Source organism: Ambystoma mexicanum, chromosome 11 (genome assembly GCF_040938575.1).
Source record: "Ambystoma mexicanum isolate Mex_15411 chromosome 11, UKY_AmexF1_1, whole genome shotgun sequence".
Lineage (NCBI taxonomy): Eukaryota > Metazoa > Chordata > Amphibia > Caudata > Ambystomatidae > Ambystoma > Ambystoma mexicanum.
Window position 1 is genome coordinate 730,507,052 of NC_090934.1, and position 20,152 is coordinate 730,527,203.

At 48.2% G+C, this 20,152-nt stretch overlaps 1 protein-coding gene across 13 annotated transcripts in view; it reads right to left on the minus strand.

Annotated features, from left to right (window-relative positions):
- The window catches only part of BMAL1 (basic helix-loop-helix ARNT like 1), a 989,350-nt gene that overhangs the window by 714,819 nt on the left and 254,379 nt on the right, over window positions 1-20,152 (minus strand). For 12 of the 13 annotated variants that reach the window (XM_069623618.1, XM_069623617.1, XM_069623625.1 and 9 more), the window contains one exon: window positions 7,232-7,379. In XM_069623618.1, the coding sequence (XP_069479719.1) occupies window positions 7,232-7,371 (140 nt within the window). In that variant the 5' untranslated portion in view covers window positions 7,372-7,379. Of the gene's footprint in view, window positions 1-7,231; window positions 7,380-13,428; window positions 13,554-20,152 lie in introns of those variants that run through there. The other variant, XM_069623620.1, reaches the window with a different exon arrangement.

Here is a 20,152-nt window from a genome sequence, read left to right on the forward strand (position 1 = left end):
CATCTTGCATGGACACTGAGTTTGTTGATGACTCGTAGCGGGAGAGGAAATGGAGGAAACGCGTACAGAAACAGCCCTTCCCACGTGAAGAAGAAAGTATCCCCCAGGCTCCTCGGCTGGTGGAATCTGCAGGCAAACTTCTGGCATTTGGAGTTCACCTCTGGGGTCTGCCCCACTTGATGAACAGGCGGTCCACTGCATCCTGACGAAACTCCTACTAGTGGCAGGAGTGCAGTTCCCTTCTGAGGGAGTCTGCGATGGTGTTCTTGACTCCCGCCAGGTGGAAAGGGATGAGGAACACCCCCTGTCCGACAGCCAAGTGCCACAAGTCTTGCGCTTCCTTTGAGAGTGCCGGGGATCGAGTGCCCCCTTGCTTCCTGATGTAGAACATAGTGGTGGCGTGGTCTGTGAAGAACCTCACCATCTTGACTTTCAGAGATGGTAAGAACGACTTGAGGGCCCAGAACACTGCCTGTAGTTCCAGGATGTGATATGCAACTCCTTCTCCTCTGGCAGCCACAGGCCTCTGGCGTGCAGACATCTGGTCTGCGCTCCCCAACCTTCCAGGGAGGTGCCAGTGGTGCGCGACTCCTGGTACGGAGGGTTTTGAAATCCCGTGCTCTGGGCGAAGTTGGAGCGGACGCCCCACCACTCTATCACCCGTCGGTACTCTTCGGTGCGAGCGATCTTGTCCATGAAGCTTCCAGACACCTGCATCCAATGGGCATCTAGGAATTCTTCTAGGGGTCGCATCTGCAACCTGCAGAGGCGGACGAGGTAGATGCAGGACATAATGCCCAGCAACTAATTGACGGCCCGCATTGCGGCCGTAGACGATGGCCATTGCACCTTTCCCTGAATGGCTGCTAGCCCCACCTCTGAGGGCGATGCCAGGCAAGACACCGTGTTGAGTCTGGCGCCTAGGATTAGCACGTTCTGCGATGGCATCAAGCAGGACTTCGGATAGTTGATGGAGAACCCCAGATCCGTCAATAGTCAGACTGTCGTCTTTGTGTGTTCATCGGCCAGCTCCTGTCCAGGTACAGGTATACGTCTATGCCCTGTAGACGTAGACAGGCCGCCACTGGTGCCAGGAACATCTTGAACACTCTTGGGGCCGATATCAAGCAGAAAAGGTAGGGCCATGACCTGGTAGTGCTGGCCAGGCACCATGAAAATTAGACATTTCCGATGTTTCTTGTGAATGGGGATGTGGAAATAGACATCATCCGAGTCCAAGGACGTCACAAATTCTAATTTTTTCAGTTGGCCGAGCACGTGTTGCAACGTGACCATCCGGAACTTCTGGGACTTTAGGTATTTGTTCAGACGTCGTAGGTGCAGGATTGGCCTCCAGACGCCTCCTGCCCCCCCGCCCCCCCATCTACTTTCTGACTAGGAAGTTACTGGAATAGACTGGGGCCCCAGAGCTGTTGGGGAACCAGCTCTATCACCCCTTTTCACAGCTTGAGGGTGTGCCCTTGGGCGAGAACGTCCAGCACCCATCTGTCAGTGGTGATCTTTCGTCACTCGCTGACGAACCTGGTCAGCCGGCCTCCCACGGGGTGCACGGGTGGGGGCCCGACGTCCTGTCAGTTCAGGCTTGCTTCGGCGCTGGCATCCTGACCTACAGGTGACCCTTACTTCTGCTACTGTAGGACTGGAAACGGCCTCTATGGCCTTCTTGCAGAATCTGGACGACTGTAAGACGTGGATAAAACATTTGAAGACCTGCTCAACTTTCCTCTGGAGGCAGCGAAAAGAAGATGAAGAGTGCTGCTGGAGAGTGCCCAGGGAACGTGCAGTCTCTGTATCGTCTTGATGGCCTGGAGGGACTCGTCAACGCCCTTCCCAAACAGATTGTCCCTGTTGAAGGGCATGTCCAACACTTTCGCTTGGACCTCCTAATGGAAATTAGTGGCTTTCATCCAACCCAGTCGACAAAGGCAGACACTGTTCCCCATTTGCCGGAACCCAGTGTCAGCAAAGTCCAATGCCACTGTGATGCCGTGATCCAATGCCGATTTCCATTCCTGGAAGAGAGAGAAGGCTTCCATCTTATCATCGCCGGGGATGAACTCCAGGATCGGACCTACCCTGAACAAAAATTCACTGTCGTAACTGGCCAGGATCGCCAGTGCGTTGGGCGCCTTGATAGGGGATGCTGCGGTGTAAATCACATCCTTTCCTAACGCATCCATCCTTTTCCCCTCGCTGTCAGGAGGGATTGAAGACAAGGACAGATTAGCTGACCATTTCCTCATGGCTGCCGACACCATTGAATCTGGCGATGGTTGCGTCCTCAGGCACTTCGGTGCAGAGTCCGCTACCCTATATTTCTTTTCCAGCCTATCCTGCTTGGCTGGAGCTGTGCAAGGGTTCTTCATGAGGGCCAAACCCTCCTCCCTAAAATTGTCCAGAAAAAGGCACTGCCATGATAGTCTGCCTCTTGGCCTTGCGCCTTTGACTCAAGAAGCCCTCCTTCTTGGTTTCCTTGGGCATCAGCTGGAATAGCTCAGAGGCCCTGGCGATCATGGAATGGAACAGTCCCACCCCATCAGGTGGGCACACCCTATGTGGAGCATCCAAATGTGGAGATTCACTGGCTGCTACGACGATGTCTTAGTCATCATCCGTCATCGTGGCCGTATCCGTTCCTGTGTCTGGGTCTGCTGCTGGAGAAGGGACCAGACGTGGCAGAGGAGGTTGAAATGAGGGCATCAGATGAGGCTTCCTCTTCTTCACTGGAGGCTGATCGGGGACCTGGGGGAGGAAAAAACGAGCACATCTTGGTGATGCCCAGATTTGCTGAGAGAAGGCAGGGGTAACCTCCAGAGTATGTGCGGGTAGAAGGTCACATATTGATCAAAAGGCCATGACAGGAATTCAAAAATCTGAGGCTTTGAGTTGAGGGGCATCACGTCACATATTGAAATGAACGACAATAAGAACCATGTTTGAAACCGTTTGAAGGTTTGCAATATGTTTAGGCCATTCTTTGACAAACCAGTTCAAGTGTATTGACATTAAATTAGTGAGAGAAGAGTTGACATCAAGCAGGCATTTGCAAGGAAGGATTTCAACAAAGAAAATAAACTGTAGGAAATCTTGTTCATGGAGATGTGAGCAAAAAAGATAATGGCATCTCCACCGCCGATTTTGACTGGTCTGTTTCTGTAAGGGAGATTTATCATTTTCATGCTTCATCCCCTCTCTTAGTGAGACACCCCAGCACTTTTTGCTGGACTTCTGGACCTTTTTCTTTCTATCCTGAATGAGTGGAGCCTTTTCGCACTCATTGTTTCTTATTTGCTCTGACTGTTGGAAGTCTGTTCTCTATGTGTTAACTTTCTTATGGAGTCTGTTTTCCTCCATATCTCTTTTACGGCATCTGTATTTTACTTTTGCAGCCCACGGCACCCCATGTGCAGTGTTGCTGGGGACCCCTTGGGTCCTCCTTTGAGATTTTACTATCCTGGAGTAACTACCGATCTTAAGGCTAGAAGGATACTTTGTATCCTTCCTAAAACCTTGTACTATGAGAGATTAGCACACACCACCCTATGTGGAGTGCTAAGGGGATACCTAGTATCCCCCCTTCTCTCTGCTCCTGGGACTTTCTAGTCACAGACAACCTTCTAGTTATGGCTGGTGGCAGTGGACATGTTCTACCAACTATTGTGCCCTTTTTTACCGCAGACTGTATTCACAGCCCCGGTCATGCAAAACAGGGTCACCTATGTTGCAACATGGGGCTCCTTTCTTTTTTCGCTAGTTCTAGCAGGGTTATTTTTTGTTAGCCCTTCTGCAATTCTGGGAGGGGGAGGTCTGTGTGTGTGTTTTTCCTTTGGCAGGAACACTTGGACAACTCCTTCCCTTTGGCTGGTGGGACCAACCAGCCCTGAGACGAACTACAAATTGAGCCATCTCCAGAGGTGCTGTGTCTCTCCAGAGCTGCAGACCACAAATACCAGGAGACTTCAGACCCTTTTGATGTGCATCGTCTTTACAAGGCTGAATCCGTCCCAAGTCTTTGCTGAGATCCAGGTGAACCTCCAGGGACACCATCCGACCCAGCCAAAGTCCCCTTTACCAGAGTGCAGGACCCCAGAAGTGAAGATCCACCAGGCGAGTACCGGCCTTTGTTGGTGCTCAGAAAAAGGCGCCAAAACCGCATGACCAAAGAAGCTGAAGTAACCCGTGCCAAGTGTCCTCTCTCGAGACATCCCCTTCAAAGTCCATCCTCTCGCAACCAGACCGAGGAATCCGGAGACTGGGACCATCGCTGCTGCACAGAGAATCCAGCTACGAACATTTCTTCTAACCTAAGGTACTTAAGGGTGAAAGGTATTGCTTACTCACTGTGTTGGAGTGCACAAAGAGGTGTCCAGAGTGTCCACTCTAACCTCAGACCCAAGCTGTCTGCTTGTGTCCCTGTAGTGAGTCCTTTTGCAGGGCCTCCATCATTGTGTTAACTCTTCAAGTATTTTTTCCCTAGAGACTAAAAATATCCTAAGGAACGTTTTCTGTTCTACAGCTTCCTAAGACTTTGAGCCCTCTCCGAACTCTCTTTTGCAAATAGTTAAGGATTGGACTTTAAAAGCGTTAGTTTGCCAAGAAAGTGTCTCTAAAACATTAAGCTCTACGACTGTAGGGCTCGTATGGTTTTGGTAAGTAAAATTACTGTATATTGGTCTGTGCATGAGTGCACGTTATTACCAATAATATGGTAGAACTGTCATTAGTGTCAAACTCTAACAATTGTAACTGCAAGCAATGACAATTGAATAAATGGCCTTTGAAAAGTATTTGTAAGTATTCCTAGTGTGCTGGTTAATTGGACTAAGTATATTTCTGACTTCCCTGTGTAAATATAATACATTGTATATTTTAACATAACATTATCTGTGTAAGTGTTTCTTTGGACTACTGTGCTAACTGGGTCCAGTGTACTTTACTACAGCTCACATCTTCCTCCTATGATAAGCCTGACTGCTCTGCCACTCCCAAGATTACATGAGTAGTACAGACTGATACTAAGAATTGGGGACCAGTATACCAAAGGGATAGTTTTATGAAGTCTTACCTCAAGTGGACCTTAGGAAAACTCCCCTAACAGTTTCTCAAATGGATGTTGGAACATGGTGGAAGTAGTGTCTCGTATGGTGGTGAATTAGACCCATGTTTCCGTCAGTCCTAGAATATCAATGTCAAAATCCACTAACAGTTCATAAACGTCTGTACTGTGTTTGTTGCTGATCAGGCAGTTAGAGAGCTGATTTTGTAGGAATTCTGTTTTGTGAGAATCTATGTCCAGGGACGGTAGATTCTAGGAAAGGAAATTGATTAGGAAGTATGCAGCTAATTCTGGTGGCTGATGAGGGCAGGGCTTCAGAGCAGTATTAGTATTCAGACCCGCAAGGGCTTTGGTAAGATCGTTACCATTGGAGGTACTGAAGGGAATGAGATCAAGTGAGGTGAGGGGGTAGTCAAAAGAAAACATTTTCTTGCAGTTGCCTTAAACCAGAATGTTTCAGTTCTAACATTCATTTATTTATAAGCAGTTTCATGTGAGAGGCAGTGCCATGAATTATATCCATCTGGTACCACCATTAATCTGTGAACGGTGAGGTAGAATTTCTGTCCTACATGAGACTACCAGGAGCTAGGGTCATGGGTAAATAACAGAGTGTCTGTCACTTTCTGTCTCGATGATTCTTGCCAGAATTTTCCATATTAACAACCTTGACTTTTCATTGGTACAAAAAGAAAAACACACATTCCGAGGCTGCAGTTTGAATAAGCCAACTCAGAGCACCAGAAATGACGCTCAGCTAAATGATCACTTTTCCAGTACCGTGAAAAGTGATAAGATTCAGATAGTGCATTTAGAAAGGTTAAGGGCATCAGCAAGGTCACATTGACTTGGGGAGCTTGGTGTGGGTCCCCAGACAGTTCCTGTCAGAAACCCAAAGTATGCAGTAGAAAATGGAAAGCGTTCCTCTCACCCACCCTATTAGTACACAAGCCGATCATCTGGGAGATAGAAGACCCAGTGTAGACTTTGAGCTACAATGCAATAAATAAATAATAAAAAGCAGGATATGCCCTAAAATACTTACAAGCTGTAGTTTCCTTTCCAGTAGCTGCAAGGAACGCAGAAGAGATGCACTCTTAATCACCAAGGGTCCATTGTCACATTGACCTTAAGACACAGTTGCAGAAATGCTGTGACAAGTATGAAGCAAACGCCAAACTCCAGCACTCTTCTCAGTGCTCTGTCTCACTGCTAAGGCACTGCAGAGGCTTCCATGTGGACATATATACTGGATGACCTGGGCATAAAGCTCCACATTAACCCTTTTTGGAAATCATCATGAGAGGAAATAAGCAGGAGGTTGGGCAACCCGACAGTGCAAAAGTACCTTCATGGACTTCAGAACTGCCTTTAGAAGGATCAACTAATGTGCAGATATTCCGTCGTTATTGTGGCCCTTGTGCAGGGACTGGGCAGTCCTTGTCGATGCACAGTAATGATGGTCTCTAAAATACAGAGGTCTTTGACATTATGAGACTGAAGCCACATTTCTTGACCACCCCTAAAAGGGACTCATGAATTATACCTAGGCCTCAAGCAGCGTGAGCAGGTCTTATATGGATGAAATGAACAGAACTAATTCTGATCGATTACGACTGTAGTGGATGCCTGCTTGTGTGGCAGAGAAGAGGGCGTGCACGAAAAGAAACCTTCACGCCGACAAAACAGGGCCTCTGCACAGATGTAAGAAAGCAATTAGGCTTTTACTGAAGTCCTACGTGTGTAGCAGAAAAGAAGAGCCTGTGGAATGAGGTGCCAAGAAAACCAAAGCGAATTGGCAAGAGCAGGCGATTGATCTTACCATGGGATTCTGTGGGCTTTGTATGGTGGGTCTCATCAGCTAAGGGGAGATTAAAGTTATCACAAGGCAGAAAATTAAGGGAGCGAGAAACCATAAGTTAAAAGTTTTTGGTCCAAATGTCAAAATATAAAATTAAAGAGCTCTCCACTAGATTCACTGGAGAGAAGTTTGTGGGAATGTTTGTCTAAAAAAATGGGCCTGCATGTGGGCTGCACATTTTGTGAAAATACCAAATCTCAAGGAATTAAAACAAAAACCAATGAAAAATATTTTGGGAAACAAACATTATCTGAATTGAATAGCCATAAAGAAATTACTCAGAATGCACTTACTGGTAATCCGTTGAACTCCCTTTCCTCTTTCGACTACAATCCATTCCTGTTGAGCTAAGGGAGCTCGAGATAATGTCCGTAGGACCCGGTGACATAAAATCACTAATGGTAGAAGAAATGTCCATCCTTTGGTCAGCCATTGAATCACCTGAAAAGTCCCCAAAAAAAATAATATATGTTAACACATTCATCCCCCAAAATACTATGTAAGAATTCATAGTATAAATAAAATAAGCCTTCCCAACCCTGCATGCAAATAGCGGTCTCCCAATGCGCTCCTGATCTAGTGCTACCATGATCTGCTTTTGCTAAAATGCTTTTAAACTGGAAATATCATATTTCTGTTATACAACAAGCAGAGCATTAAATAGGCCAACTTAGCGGATACACATCTGGGATGATAGTTCTATTGAAGGTGTGTTGCATAAATGTAACAGAATATTGTATTTACAGCAGCAGAGCCCACAAATGTCACAGAGTAACCACCTTATGAACATTTCTGAACAACAAACTATTGAGTGCAGTTCCACACAAAACAATTGAAAGCAATATAGACAGAGTGAGGAGACTTTATGCGCCAATGATTAACCAGGTTACTCACCGTAGTGACCACCTTACTCCTAGTCCATAGTCCCCTTTCCTCCATACTTCTAGAGACATCCCTCCGTCCTGTGGGACGGGACCGGAGCGCTTTGTAAAAGCATCCAAAAATTGTTTTTAAAAAAAAAAAAATGTAGTCCTTCCTCTCTTTCTATGCAGGGCACGGCACGCGGCCGTAACCCCGCCCATCTCGGCTCTGCATCACCCATCAGCCCTTTTCTATCGCCAGGTCAAAGACCTTTTAGCAAAAACAGAGGAACCGTATTAGAGGGGATGGCGGGTGGGCGTATGGAGGAAAGGGGACTATGGACTAGGAGTAAGGTGGTCACTATGGTGAGTAACCTGGTTATACTCCTACGTCCCGTCCCCTTTCATCCATACTTATGGGAGATTCCCAAGCACTCCTTACAGGAACTATGGATGGATGGAAAAAACCCCTTACTGAAACATGTTCTTCAGCACAGCCTGACCAAACTGGGCATCAGCTCTTGAACTCAGGTCTAGACAATAATGTTTACAAAAAGCCGATGGGGATGCCCAAGTAGCCGACTTTGCGATGGTCTCCCAGGGGACATATTTCTGAAAGGCAACTGCGGCTGTCTTGTCCCGCACCAGGTGTGCATGAATACCTTTAGGAGGCTCCAGCCCTCGAACGGTGTAAGACTCCGTAATACAGGCCGCGTTCCATCGGAGATGGTTGCCTTAGAGGCCTGCTTACCTTGTGGATTACCAAAGGTGACGAACAGTTGAGAAGAGCTCCTAAGTTCGGAAGTTCTGTCAAGATGAGCAGAAGAGAACAGTTCACCAAGTTCTTCAATTTGCCAATCGTCCGATGAACTAGAGGCAGAGGCGGGAAGGCATAAACCCTCATGTTGTGCCATGGAATTTCGAGAGCATCCCCAGAGAGGAGGCTCCCAGTCCGTTTCTGGAGGCATACAGAGGAAGCTTCTTGTTTGCCGCTGTAGCGAAGAGGTCCACTTCTGGAGTGCCCCAGCGCAGGAAAATCCATGAGAGGACCTGCGCCTTAAGTTCTCACTCGTAGCTGACTATCGTCCGCCGACTGAGGGCATCTGCCATGACATTCAGCTGGCCCAGAATGTGTACTGCAAGTAGCCAAACACCATGCTCAACTGCCCACTCCCAAATCTGGATGGACAGTTCCACGAGCGGGGGAGACTTGGTGCCCCCTGCTTGTTGATGTAAAACATCAACACTGCATTGTCAGTGTGAATCCGGACCACTTTGTTGGCTATGATCGGTCTGAACGCCTTGAGCGCTAGGAAAATTGCCAGGAGCTCCGGATGATTTATGTGGAGGAGCTTGTCCTGAGGCGACCAAAGATCCGAGACCTGAAGAAGATCCAACGTCGCACCCCACCCCAGAAGGGAGGAGTCCGTCGTGACCGCTATCGTCGGGGCTGGGTCCTGAAACCCCGCCCCCACCAGCAGGTTGCTGAGAGACTACCACCAGTCCAGGTCCGCTCTCATGGAAGCCGGAACCGTTATCAACTTGGAGTCCGGATCCACAGCCTGAAGCCAAGAACTCCGAAGAGCCATCTGAGTCCGCCTCATCTTGAGGCGAGCAAGAGGAAGCGCCAAAACGCACAAGGCCATGAGGACAGAAGCCTCTGGAACCACCAGTCCGACATGCTCTCCGACAGCGCAAACATCTGACACGTGGCCAACAGATCCGCAATTCTGTCCCCGGTCAGGTACACTCTGCAGTCGATCGTGTTCCAGCGAAAACCCAGGAAGATCAAGTCCTGAGAGACCGTCATGGAAGATTTCTGCCAGTTCACCGACAGCCCGAGGTGGAACAGGAGCTGGAGGAGAGACTGAAGATTGGAGGCAGCTTTCAGAAGACAAGGGCTGCGCAAGAGCCAGTCGTCCAAATACGGATATACATGGATACCCTGCAGACGAAGATAGGCCGCGATCACCAACGACATCTTCGTAAAGACACGCAGCGCCAAACTTAAGCCAAAAGGAAGCACTCGAAACTGGAAATGCCCCTCTCCCACAGAGAAACGGAGATATCTCCTGTGTGGACCCCAGATCAGGATATGCATGTAGGCATCCTGAAGATCCACCACGTTGAGCCAATCGCCCATCTGCAGGGAAGACCGTATCTGGCCAGGCGTGATCATCTTGAATTTCTCTTGGGGTAGGAAAAGATTAAACTGGGAAAGGTCTAGTATGGTACGCAGATCAGCCTGGTTGGGTTTGGGCACCGTAAACAGCCGGGAGTAGAAGCCCTCCCCTCGCTCCCCAAGAGGAATGGGTTCCACAGCTCTGAGATCCCACAATTTCTGCACCTCGGCTTTGGTGATGGTCTGCCACACCTCCCAATGAGATGCAATGCGTCCTCCCACCGGGGTCTCGTGCGAGTGAGGAAAACCCTCATTTGGCAGGTTTTTCAGTGGTGTTACCACCGGAACCTGAGGTGGAGGCTGAGGAGCGGGAGAAAAACCAAGTCCTTTGCTGCCTCCGGCGGTTAATACCCGAAGGAGTATCCACTCTGCGGGATTTCCGGTCTAGGAAGCCCCTGAAACCAGAGGAGGGCCGGCTCTGCGACAGCGGTCTCTGGATCCTGAAAGGGGTTTTAACCAGAACTGACAAGGACTTAGCTGTCTGGGTGCTGTCCTTCGTTTTGGTGAGCTCCACATCCGTTGTGGAATGAAAAAGCTCCTTACAGTCAAACGGCAGGTCCAACACCTTGTCCTGTACCTCCTTCGAGAACTTGGTGGCATGCAACCACGCCTGTCGAGAGGTGTCAACACTCAGCATAAGGCCTCAAGCCAACGTGATGAGCCGCGGCCTCAAGCAGATCCTGAGCCAAGACTCTGGCATCAGATAAACCTGCCTTAAAGTCTTCCAGCTTCTCGACTGGAATGAACTCCTCGAACTCTGACAGACCTTTCCACATCTTCATGTTTGCACCCGCTAACACCAGTTCCGTGTTGGCCTGCCGGAGCTGCAAGGCCGAGTTAGCGAAAATCTTCCTCCCAAGGGAGTCCACGAGTTTGTCCTCTTTCCCCAGAACCTGAGTCGCCGTCGTAGAAGAGGACGCTGCAGGCCTGAACTGCAAAGTGGCCGCGGCCACCACTGTGGAGGAGGGGGGCGGGCAAGATGACAGGGCCACCTCTTCCGAAGAATGCAACCTGTACCGCGCGTCCATTTTCTTATTGACGAAAAACCCAGAGTGTGGCTTTTCCCAGACCCTGTTGACCTCGGCCAAAACGTCCTTCTGCAAGAACAGGCCGGTACGCGCCGAAGAAAACAAGGTGAATGCCCCCGAAAACACACCCTCCTGCGGAGCGGGTGCATCGGGCACTGGAACATCCAATAGGCACATCATGTCCAGTACCCGGTCGTGAAAAACTCTAATAGAGCGGGGCTGGTCTTCACTGTCCTGCTCTCCCTGCGCATCATCCAACAGGTCAGGATCCTGCTGAACCATGTCAGGCACCGTCTTGTCCACAGGGGACAATAGGGGCAATGGCGGAAGGGTCGGTGGAGGTACCGTAGGCAAGGGCGGTGCCGGCGGAACCACTGGTGGAACGGGTGGAGCCGGAAGGCGCAGGCCGGCATATCTCTAGAAAAAGACCCTTGAAATACTCTCTCGGGGTCGGTACGCATGAGGGTCTGAAATTTGCCGAAAAAGGCGTCCTCTGGGGACGGTTTTGGAGCCGCCGGAAAAGGCCTCTCATGAGGAGGATAATTCCAGGGACGCAGCGGGGACGGTTGCCACATAGGCCCATCCCCCGAAGTGTCCACAAAAATCAAAGGTGCCGAACCAACAGGCAACAAGACATTGTGCGGAAGGGGCATCCGAGCGTTCCAATCATAAACTGGACGAAACGGATGCGTACAAGGAACTTTGTGTTCACTCGCGGAACCAATTCCTACACTGGAGGTCGATGGTGTAGTTGTAGGGTGGTCGTGGTGGGAACGGCCGCCATTTTGCCATCACCTGAGGGGAAATGCGGCACATGTGGAAGTGAGGCAGGGGTCCCCATCGGTGGATCAGGGGTCTTAATCTTAGCCTTTATATAAAGGAACCTCAGCCAAGCCGGTACTATGAGGCCTGGAATGTTTCTGCGACATACCAATAGCCAAACTAGCCTTCACAGGAAGGACCTCGCACTGCCGGTAAGGGAAGAACTTTCACTCCCTGCCCCTTCAACAGTTCTGGCGTTGACACAAGAGCGGGAACAGTGAGGAACAACCTTCACCGAAAAGGCCTTGTCAGGCCTCTCAGAAATGTTGGTCGCTTTAGCCTCTGCACGAGTGACCTCGGACCCAGGTCCGGTAACAGCCTTACTAGTGTGGGCCTCGAACATCCGTTCGGTAACACCAAGCCTAGCCCAGGCCTCGGGGCGCACCCCTGTACTTTTGAGGGAAGCTGATAACGAGGCCTCAGAGCGAGCTCCGGTACCCCACGACTCAGTAGAACAGGGTCTACAGGTAGCCCCCACAGGAGGGGCCTCGGAGCGTGCCCCGGTATCCACAGGCCCCTTACGGAGACCCTCGGAGAAAACTCTGGTACAATTATTAGGCCCAGAAGGCACCTCTGGGCAATCCCCAGTGACAGAGCGATCAACGCTCTTCCCGGAACGGGAAGAGCATGGAAAGGTATTTCCCGGCCGGGGTGCTCTGAGAAGTAAAGAACTAACTGGGCGCTGCTTCTTTTCGTCGATAAACGCCTGAAAATGCAAAGGAGGAGTACGTCGAAACACCTCCTCCCACTGTTCCAACTGACGTTGAAGTGCCCGGACCAAAAGGGAGTCACAATAAAAACAGAAGTCCCAACGGTGATCTGGACCCAAACACTCTAAACACAGAGGATGGGGATCCGCCCACGCAAAGCATCGGTGACACGATGAGCAATCTGGAAAGTCTAGTTTGAACGACAGAATAGTAAACGATCGCTAGCGGGAGCCAGAGAGGAGGAAAAAGGCAGAAAATCTTCCGAGGATGCAAGCGCGTCCGGTCCCGATCGAGCGGAGAAAAGGACTGATGGGTAATGCGCGGGGCGGAGCCGAGATGGGCGGGGTTACAGCCGCGTGCTGGGCCCCGCGTAGAAAGAGAGGAAGGACTAAAAAAATGTTTTGACATTTTTGGATGCTTTTACAAAGCACTCCGGTCCCGTCCCACAGGACGGAGGGATGTCCCTATAAGTATGGAGGAAAGGGGACGGGACGTAGGAGTACTAATATTAACTACAGGACTGAAATACAGGATTTAAAGTTACTTGGTCAAAGTTCAATTCTGGTCAAAAAGGGACTGTGCAAAATTATCAGGGCAAGATCACCCATTGACAAACTTGAAATAGCGATTTTGTCAGGTCACAGCTAAACGGGGCTACTTAGCAAAAGATCTTCACCCAAACACCAATTCCTTGATTGGTGATTGCAGTAGAAAAATTATTGGGCATGTTAAAATGATTGTCTAATTGCTTTGAGGAGTTAAAAAAAAACTGCTTAGCTAAGGCAATTGATCATGGCATTAAAAAGCATTTTCATGGTAAATCAAAGTTTACATATTTTCTGCCAAAAGTTCCCGCAAATAATGCAGTTATTAATTGGAAAACCCTACCGAAAGTATTGCTAACTCCAGCAAGCCTATTGCAACAAGGTGTTTATACCAAGGGAAACTGATTCTGAACAGTCTGATCCGCCAGTTTTGTATGAGAAGCCTGCTGATGAGGCTGATGCAGCCAGTCATCTTAAAACACGATTCATTCCTGTTGCTTTCTCCAGGTTTAAAACAAACAAATGGACTACTCAACTTTATTTGCATGCACACAAGGATCATCACTTCACCACTGGTTACCCTACATAAATATCGGGACACGCTGTGCATTTGAAAAATTGTTTACCAAATGTTCCTTTGCTGTCACATTTCATTAATACGTGCACTACTTAGGTTCTTAAAGAAACTTTATTAACTGTTGGAACTGTAGACTTTTTAACTATTGTTTTGTCTGTGTTGTTTCAGTTTCAATATATTGTGATGATCGCTGTAAGATTTTTAATGTTTGTATGTTTTTTGAAAATATGTACATTTTCTTCTTTCTTAATGGATTTTATTCGTTTTGGTTTGTGTAAGGTTTTGATTTAAAAACATTTGACATTTAAAAAAAATGTGCCTTTGCTTTAATTTCATGTCCTACACATCCATCTCTTGAGAGACAGATAATCCGTGCAAATAGACAGATATTCCCCTACACTTGGACTGCAATTAGTTTTGGTAGGTAAAATGTGACTAGACATGTTATGTTCCTTAATGACAGGTCTCTTGTTCTGAGCGTGCTGGAGTCCTTTGTGATCACAGAGACTGTGGGCACTCACACAAGCAAATTACGGTGTCATGTGGCACCATGGGAGGCCTGTTTGGTACACGAATATGAAGACAACAGCGACAGTGGTTGAGATTTTGCTTCGCTTGGATACGTGTTTATTGTAGCGGATTCAGAGCTCCAGCGCACCTGGAAAGAAGAGACAGGTGGGCACGGAGACATAGGCTTGTGTGGGAAGGGTGTCAGTCAGGACTGGCTGCCCGATTCTTTCATTGAAACGTCCAACGCTATAGACACCATTTCTTTTTTTCATACATGAACCACTTGTTTGAGGGGCATGAAAGTGGTTTGCACTAAAAATCAATGCAGACAGTTTTGTGCTGGAAAAAGGATCTTGTCCAATCCCTGCAGAATGGAACTCCATTATGTATGGATAGAAAGGGGACAGGATGTGGGAATAAGGAATGTGTATCCATTTAACAGCTTCAGAGCTAGAGACCCATACCTACTTCTTCAGGTAGTATTTATTGCATAGTTTACTGTGTCATATACCATGTTTAGTGTAGTGGCTAGTCCCAGAAGGATCAGCATTGGCTACTGCCATTGGTCCATCTTTCAGCCGTACAAATAGGCAGCCAACACTGATGTGAGCGCTAAGCAAAGCGAAACAGAGTCGATAGCTGGAAGGTTTTGAATTAATCTTCACCTCTGGCATTGTCTGGGCAACCCTCCAGACCACTGTTCTTCGCCTGCCAACCCATTACCAAAGGTGAAAGACCATATGCAACGCAGGCTTGGTACCACCCCAAAAGGGGTAGTCCAGCCTGAACTGCTTGGTCACATCCCTTCAGCACGAGACCACAAGCACCCCCAGACATGTTTCAGCCTTGTTGGATCTCATCAGTGAGGAGTAGCTTGGGTCTCTATGAGCGCTAAGCAAACCTTGTGGCACTGGCTCCAATTTCTTATTACTCTTTTAGAGGAAAAGTATTTCTGAAGCTAACCTCTCCTGGCCTACCCAAGGGGCTTGCCCGTGGGCAATAAAAAGTGTTCATCTCATTTAAATAATTCCATTGTCTGTGAAGGAACAGTTAAAGACTGAAGTATGCCATTCATGAGTCAGGTGAGTCAGTCTTTCATGAAACAGGAATTGTAAGGAAAGCATGCCATCAAACAGTGAAGACAGACAAGTGATCCCAGTTCAAGGGTGTTTGTTGAACTTCAATTGGGTTTGAAAAATGCCCATCCAATTCTAAATCTAAAGATGGGAGCAAGCTACGACCATCAAAAAATAACGCAGTCCTAGTAGAGTCTGGTCAAAATAAAAGGGCCTATACTAATAAACCTATTGTCAATCCTTACTTCCAAATACAAATGGTGTGGGAAACAATGTTATACAAAAGAAGTGTTCAAGAAATGATGTCAGGATAGTTGAGACTTAACTTCCTATGCCCACGTTTTCAGCACGGGACAAGGCAGCACACACGACCTTAGAACATACTCTGACTTTTCTAGCAAGAGGATGTAGTTCAAAATCTCAATATCCAGACCGTCTGTGCCAAAGTCTCTTTGCCATTCAAAGTCTCTTATTTCAGAGGGGCCTGATGCGACAAACAAACATTCAAAGTTCCTTGCTCCTCAGGATTCTCATATGCACCACTTCTCTGATGGATTCCCTGTTCACCCCGGGTCCCTCTCCGCTGGGCTCAGACCCACTATAAACACAAAAACTTCAATTGGTCTCCCTCGAAGGGGCTCGGCCCAAATTATCAAATTTTCCAAACTTTCTTTACTATATCAAAATTGAAGACTTTCGACTGTGCGCTGGATGTTGCTTGACCTGTCACAGGACCACTTCGATTTACAATTCTTTACAACTCCGAATTTCACATTTGCCACTTCTCAGCTGGATACCTTACAGAGACATTCAATTGAGCACTCACGCGGTGCCAAACCACTCTGTCAAAGGTATTGTATCAAAGTCTCTTCAAAGTTCAAACACTCATCAGTAGTTCAACTTTACTTGCGTCTTTTAACACAGGCGTTCTGACAATGTTCGTTCCAACACTCGCCATACAATGTTGCTGCTTGCAACCTTGGCTTCAACACAGATCAGTCTTGTATCTTTCTCCCCAACTTACGAGCTGTGTTGATTTCACAGACATGGCTTTGTTCTTGGAACCAAGGACAGTACTACGGCGACTGCTGCTTCTCCCTACCTGCCTTGATTAATGACGCGGGAGGGCCCCGGGTATCTCCGACGCACTATACATGATTCTTCACCCTAGCTTCCTGGTCTTAAACTTTTGTAACGCTCACCTGACTCCCACGGGGGCGCTGGCCTGGTTTGTGCTGCTGTGTCCTCGTCTAAGGTGATGCGCAGGGTTCGGAAGACGGACTGGACCGGGCCCCCGATCTGGCTTGTCTGACTCGCAGAAGTATCCTTCTGTAGGTGAGAATATGGGGTTAACTGTCTGCGGGGTAATACAAATCGGCCTCCCACTTACCCCTCTCACCCTCCTCAAAACCCTTCTGTGCTTCCCCGTAGCGTCTCACCTTAGGGTCTGGAAAGACGAGCTCTCCATCCTGCTTCTGATGCAGGGGCGCGTTGGTATCCAGTTACGTCACTGGATTTTCGGATGGGTGAGAACCAAACTTGCTTGGCTTCCAGGTAAGTTTTCTATAAGTGGTTCCCCTTGTGTCCATGCATTAATGTTCTAATGCTAGTGTCTTTTTTCCCATAGGGGCCGGGGTACGGAATGCCGGGGAACAGGCACCGACCCGAGGTGAGCGGTGAAATCCTTGTGGAAATCAGGTAAGTCTTTAATGAGTGTTTTGGTAATGTCTTTTCATTCACTCATTAAAGCTGATGTCTTTTTCCCCTTAGGGGCCGGGGTCCGAAAATGCCTGGATGCGGCGCGGACCCGAAATGAAAAGGGAATGACCCAACAGGTAAGTCTTGACATGGCGTTTTAGCTTCCCTTTTCCCTTCTTTCTCTCACCTTTGTTCTTGTCTTTTTCTCCCTAGGCGCGGGGGCGCGACTGCGAATCCGGATGGTCGCTGCAGAACATGGAGGCGCCCTGTAAAGGCGAGTAGAATGCGGCGCTGCAGCGATTGATGCGATGTGCTTTTAAAAATAAATGTCTTCCTTTTCAGGATTGTCGGCGAAATGTCTTTGGGATGCAGATTTAGCAGGTGAGGCCTTTTCCTTCTTCTGTTCTCTTGTTCCCTTCCTTTGCAGGTGATTCAGGATGCTGGCAGGTGTGGCAGAAGTCAAGATGCAGGAGCAGACACGGTGAGCGTCCAGCTGCTAGATGCAGAACAACGCGAAGCACGTGTGGCTGATCGGGTGTGGTTTAAATAGCCTTGGAAGAAGTTCCTAGAATGTGTCCTTCCTCCAATCAGGTATGTATCCTTCCCCGACCACGCCTGGGTGGTAAATGAGTCCCACAGGTAAAGTAGTTCCTTTCAGGCCTCAAGGAGGCCGGGGTTCTGCAGCATGGTCTGCATCAGGTAAGTGCACCCAAACACTTTCATAATGAGCCTGGCGCCTATGGCGCCAGGACTGACGTTGTCTATGAGCCTGGCGCCATAGGCGCCAGGACGCTGTCCAAAGGGCCCCTATAAGGGATTGCTGGGACCTTCCCCGGGGACTTGATGCCCGCTTTCGGGGACGCAGGGCCTGAGCCGGCTCCCCGGGAGCGGGCATCGTGACAGCACTACCCCCCAAGGCCCCTCCCAAGGTTGTTCCCTCCGGGGGTTTTGGTTTGTTTGGGAAGAGTCGGTGGAATTTCCTGACTAATCGAGGTGCATGCACATGATCACTGGGTTCCCACGACCTCTCCTGAGGTCCGTACCCCTTCCAATCGATTAGGTAGAAAAGCTTTGACCTAAACATTTTTGAATCTAAAATGTTCTTCACTTCGAATTCGGGTTCCCCATCTATTTGAATAGGTTCTGGAGGTTTGAGTAGTCGGGTTCCGGGGACCACTGGTTTCAGAAGTGACACATGAAAAACAGGGTGAATTCGCATATTAGCTGGTAAATCAAGTTTAACCGCTACTGGGTTAATTATTGCTGTAATAGAATAAGGTCCCAGATATTTTGGGTAAAAAGTTCGAGGCCCTTTGAGCGGTAAATGTCTGGTAGCTAACCACACTTGATCCCCAATCTGATACGGAGGTGCTTCACTCCGATGTAGGTCAGCATTCTCCTTGTATTTTCTCTTGGCTTGTTGTAAATGCGTGGTTGCCTCTTTGAAGGCTCGGGTAATGGTAGAATGCAGATGTTCTACTGCGGGCACTCCGAGGTTCTGAGGTGAGTCGAGGTTTGAGGTTCGAGGGTGATGTCCAAACAAGGTATAAAAAGGACTATGGCCAGTTCCAGAGTGTACCGAATTATTATATGCGTATTCGGCTATCCAAAGAATGTCTTTCCAGTTGCTTTCAGATTGCTGTAACATACACCGTAAGTACTGCTCAAGGGTCTGATTTGTCCCCTCAGTCTGACCATCGGTCTGAGGGTGGTGACTGGTCGATAATCTTACGTTGATTTGTGCCATTTGACAACATTTGCGCCAGAAGTGGGAAATGAATTGGCTTCCCCGGTCAGAGATAAGTATAGATGGGAATCCATGTAGCCGAACAATATTTTCGAGGAATTCTTTGGCTAGGACAGAAGCTGAAGGTAAACCTTTCAAAGGAACGAAGTGGGCCATTTTGGAAAACAAATCCACAATTACCAGAATGGTATTGTATCCCGAACAAGGAGGCAAGTCCGTAATAAAATCCATTGATAGGGTGTGCCAGGGTGCTGGCGGTATGTCTAGAGGTTGAAGGAGACCGGCTGGTCTCTTCTTTTGACCTTTATTTTGGGCGCAAACACCACAGGACATCACAAAACATTTAACATCTTTTCGCCAAGAGGGCCAGAATTGTCGTTTCACCTTTTCCATTGTCTTGGCAATACCGGGGTGTCCCTCTATTAATGTATCATGATAACCTGAAATAACTAGTTTGTGTAAATCCTTGTGCGGCAGGAATAAGCGTCCTTGGTAATAAGGTAAACCATTATCTATGGTAAAGTCTGATCCCTTTTGTATCCAATCCTGTAGGACTGTAGGGTCCAGGAGTTGTTTCACTCTGACTTGAATGTCTTCAAGCGTTTGTAACGAAGTCATGCCTAGAATTCTCTGTTCGGGAATTATTGGTACTGGTTCTGAGTTTGTATCAGATTCTCCCATTCCAATTCGGGATAAGGCGTCTGCTTTGCCGTTCTTGCAGCCAGGTCGATAGGTAATCACAAAATCAAATTCAGCGAAAAACAAAGCCCATCGGAGCTGCCGTGATGACTGAGCCTTGGCGGTTTTCAAATAATGTAAATTCCAGTGATCACCGTGATGGTATGTCGAGCGCCAAGCAGGTAATGCCGCCAGGCTTTAAAAGCAGACTTTATGGCTAACAGTTCTTTGTCAGTGATTGCGTAATTAATCTCTGGTGCCGAGAATTTTCTGGACCAAAACGCTACGGGATGCAGTTGGTTGGTTTCAGGATCTCTTTAAGACAGAACTGCTCCCATGGCTAGGCTGGATGCGTCAGTTTCGACGACATACGGGAGATCTGGACGTGGGTGTTTCAATATAGGTGCGGAGGTAAACTTAGCTTTTAAATCCTGGAAGGCCTGCTCGGCTTCTTCAGACCATTCAAAACGTTTATTTTTCCTCAAGAGTGCAGTAATGTGTTGTACTATGCGTGAAAATTCCGGGATAAACCTGCGATAGAAATTGGCAAAGCCAAGCATGCTTTGAACCCCTTTTACAGAGCTAGGTGATGGCCATTTGAGGATGGCATCCACTTTTCTTGAGTCCATTGGGACTCCTTTGGGTGTCAGGATGAAACCGAGAAACTCAACTTCTGTGGTATGGAAAACACATTTCTCCAGTTTAGCAAATAGTTTGTGTTGGCGCAGTTTTTCCAGAACTGCCCTAACGTGTTTTCTGTGATCAGATTCCAAAGAGGAGT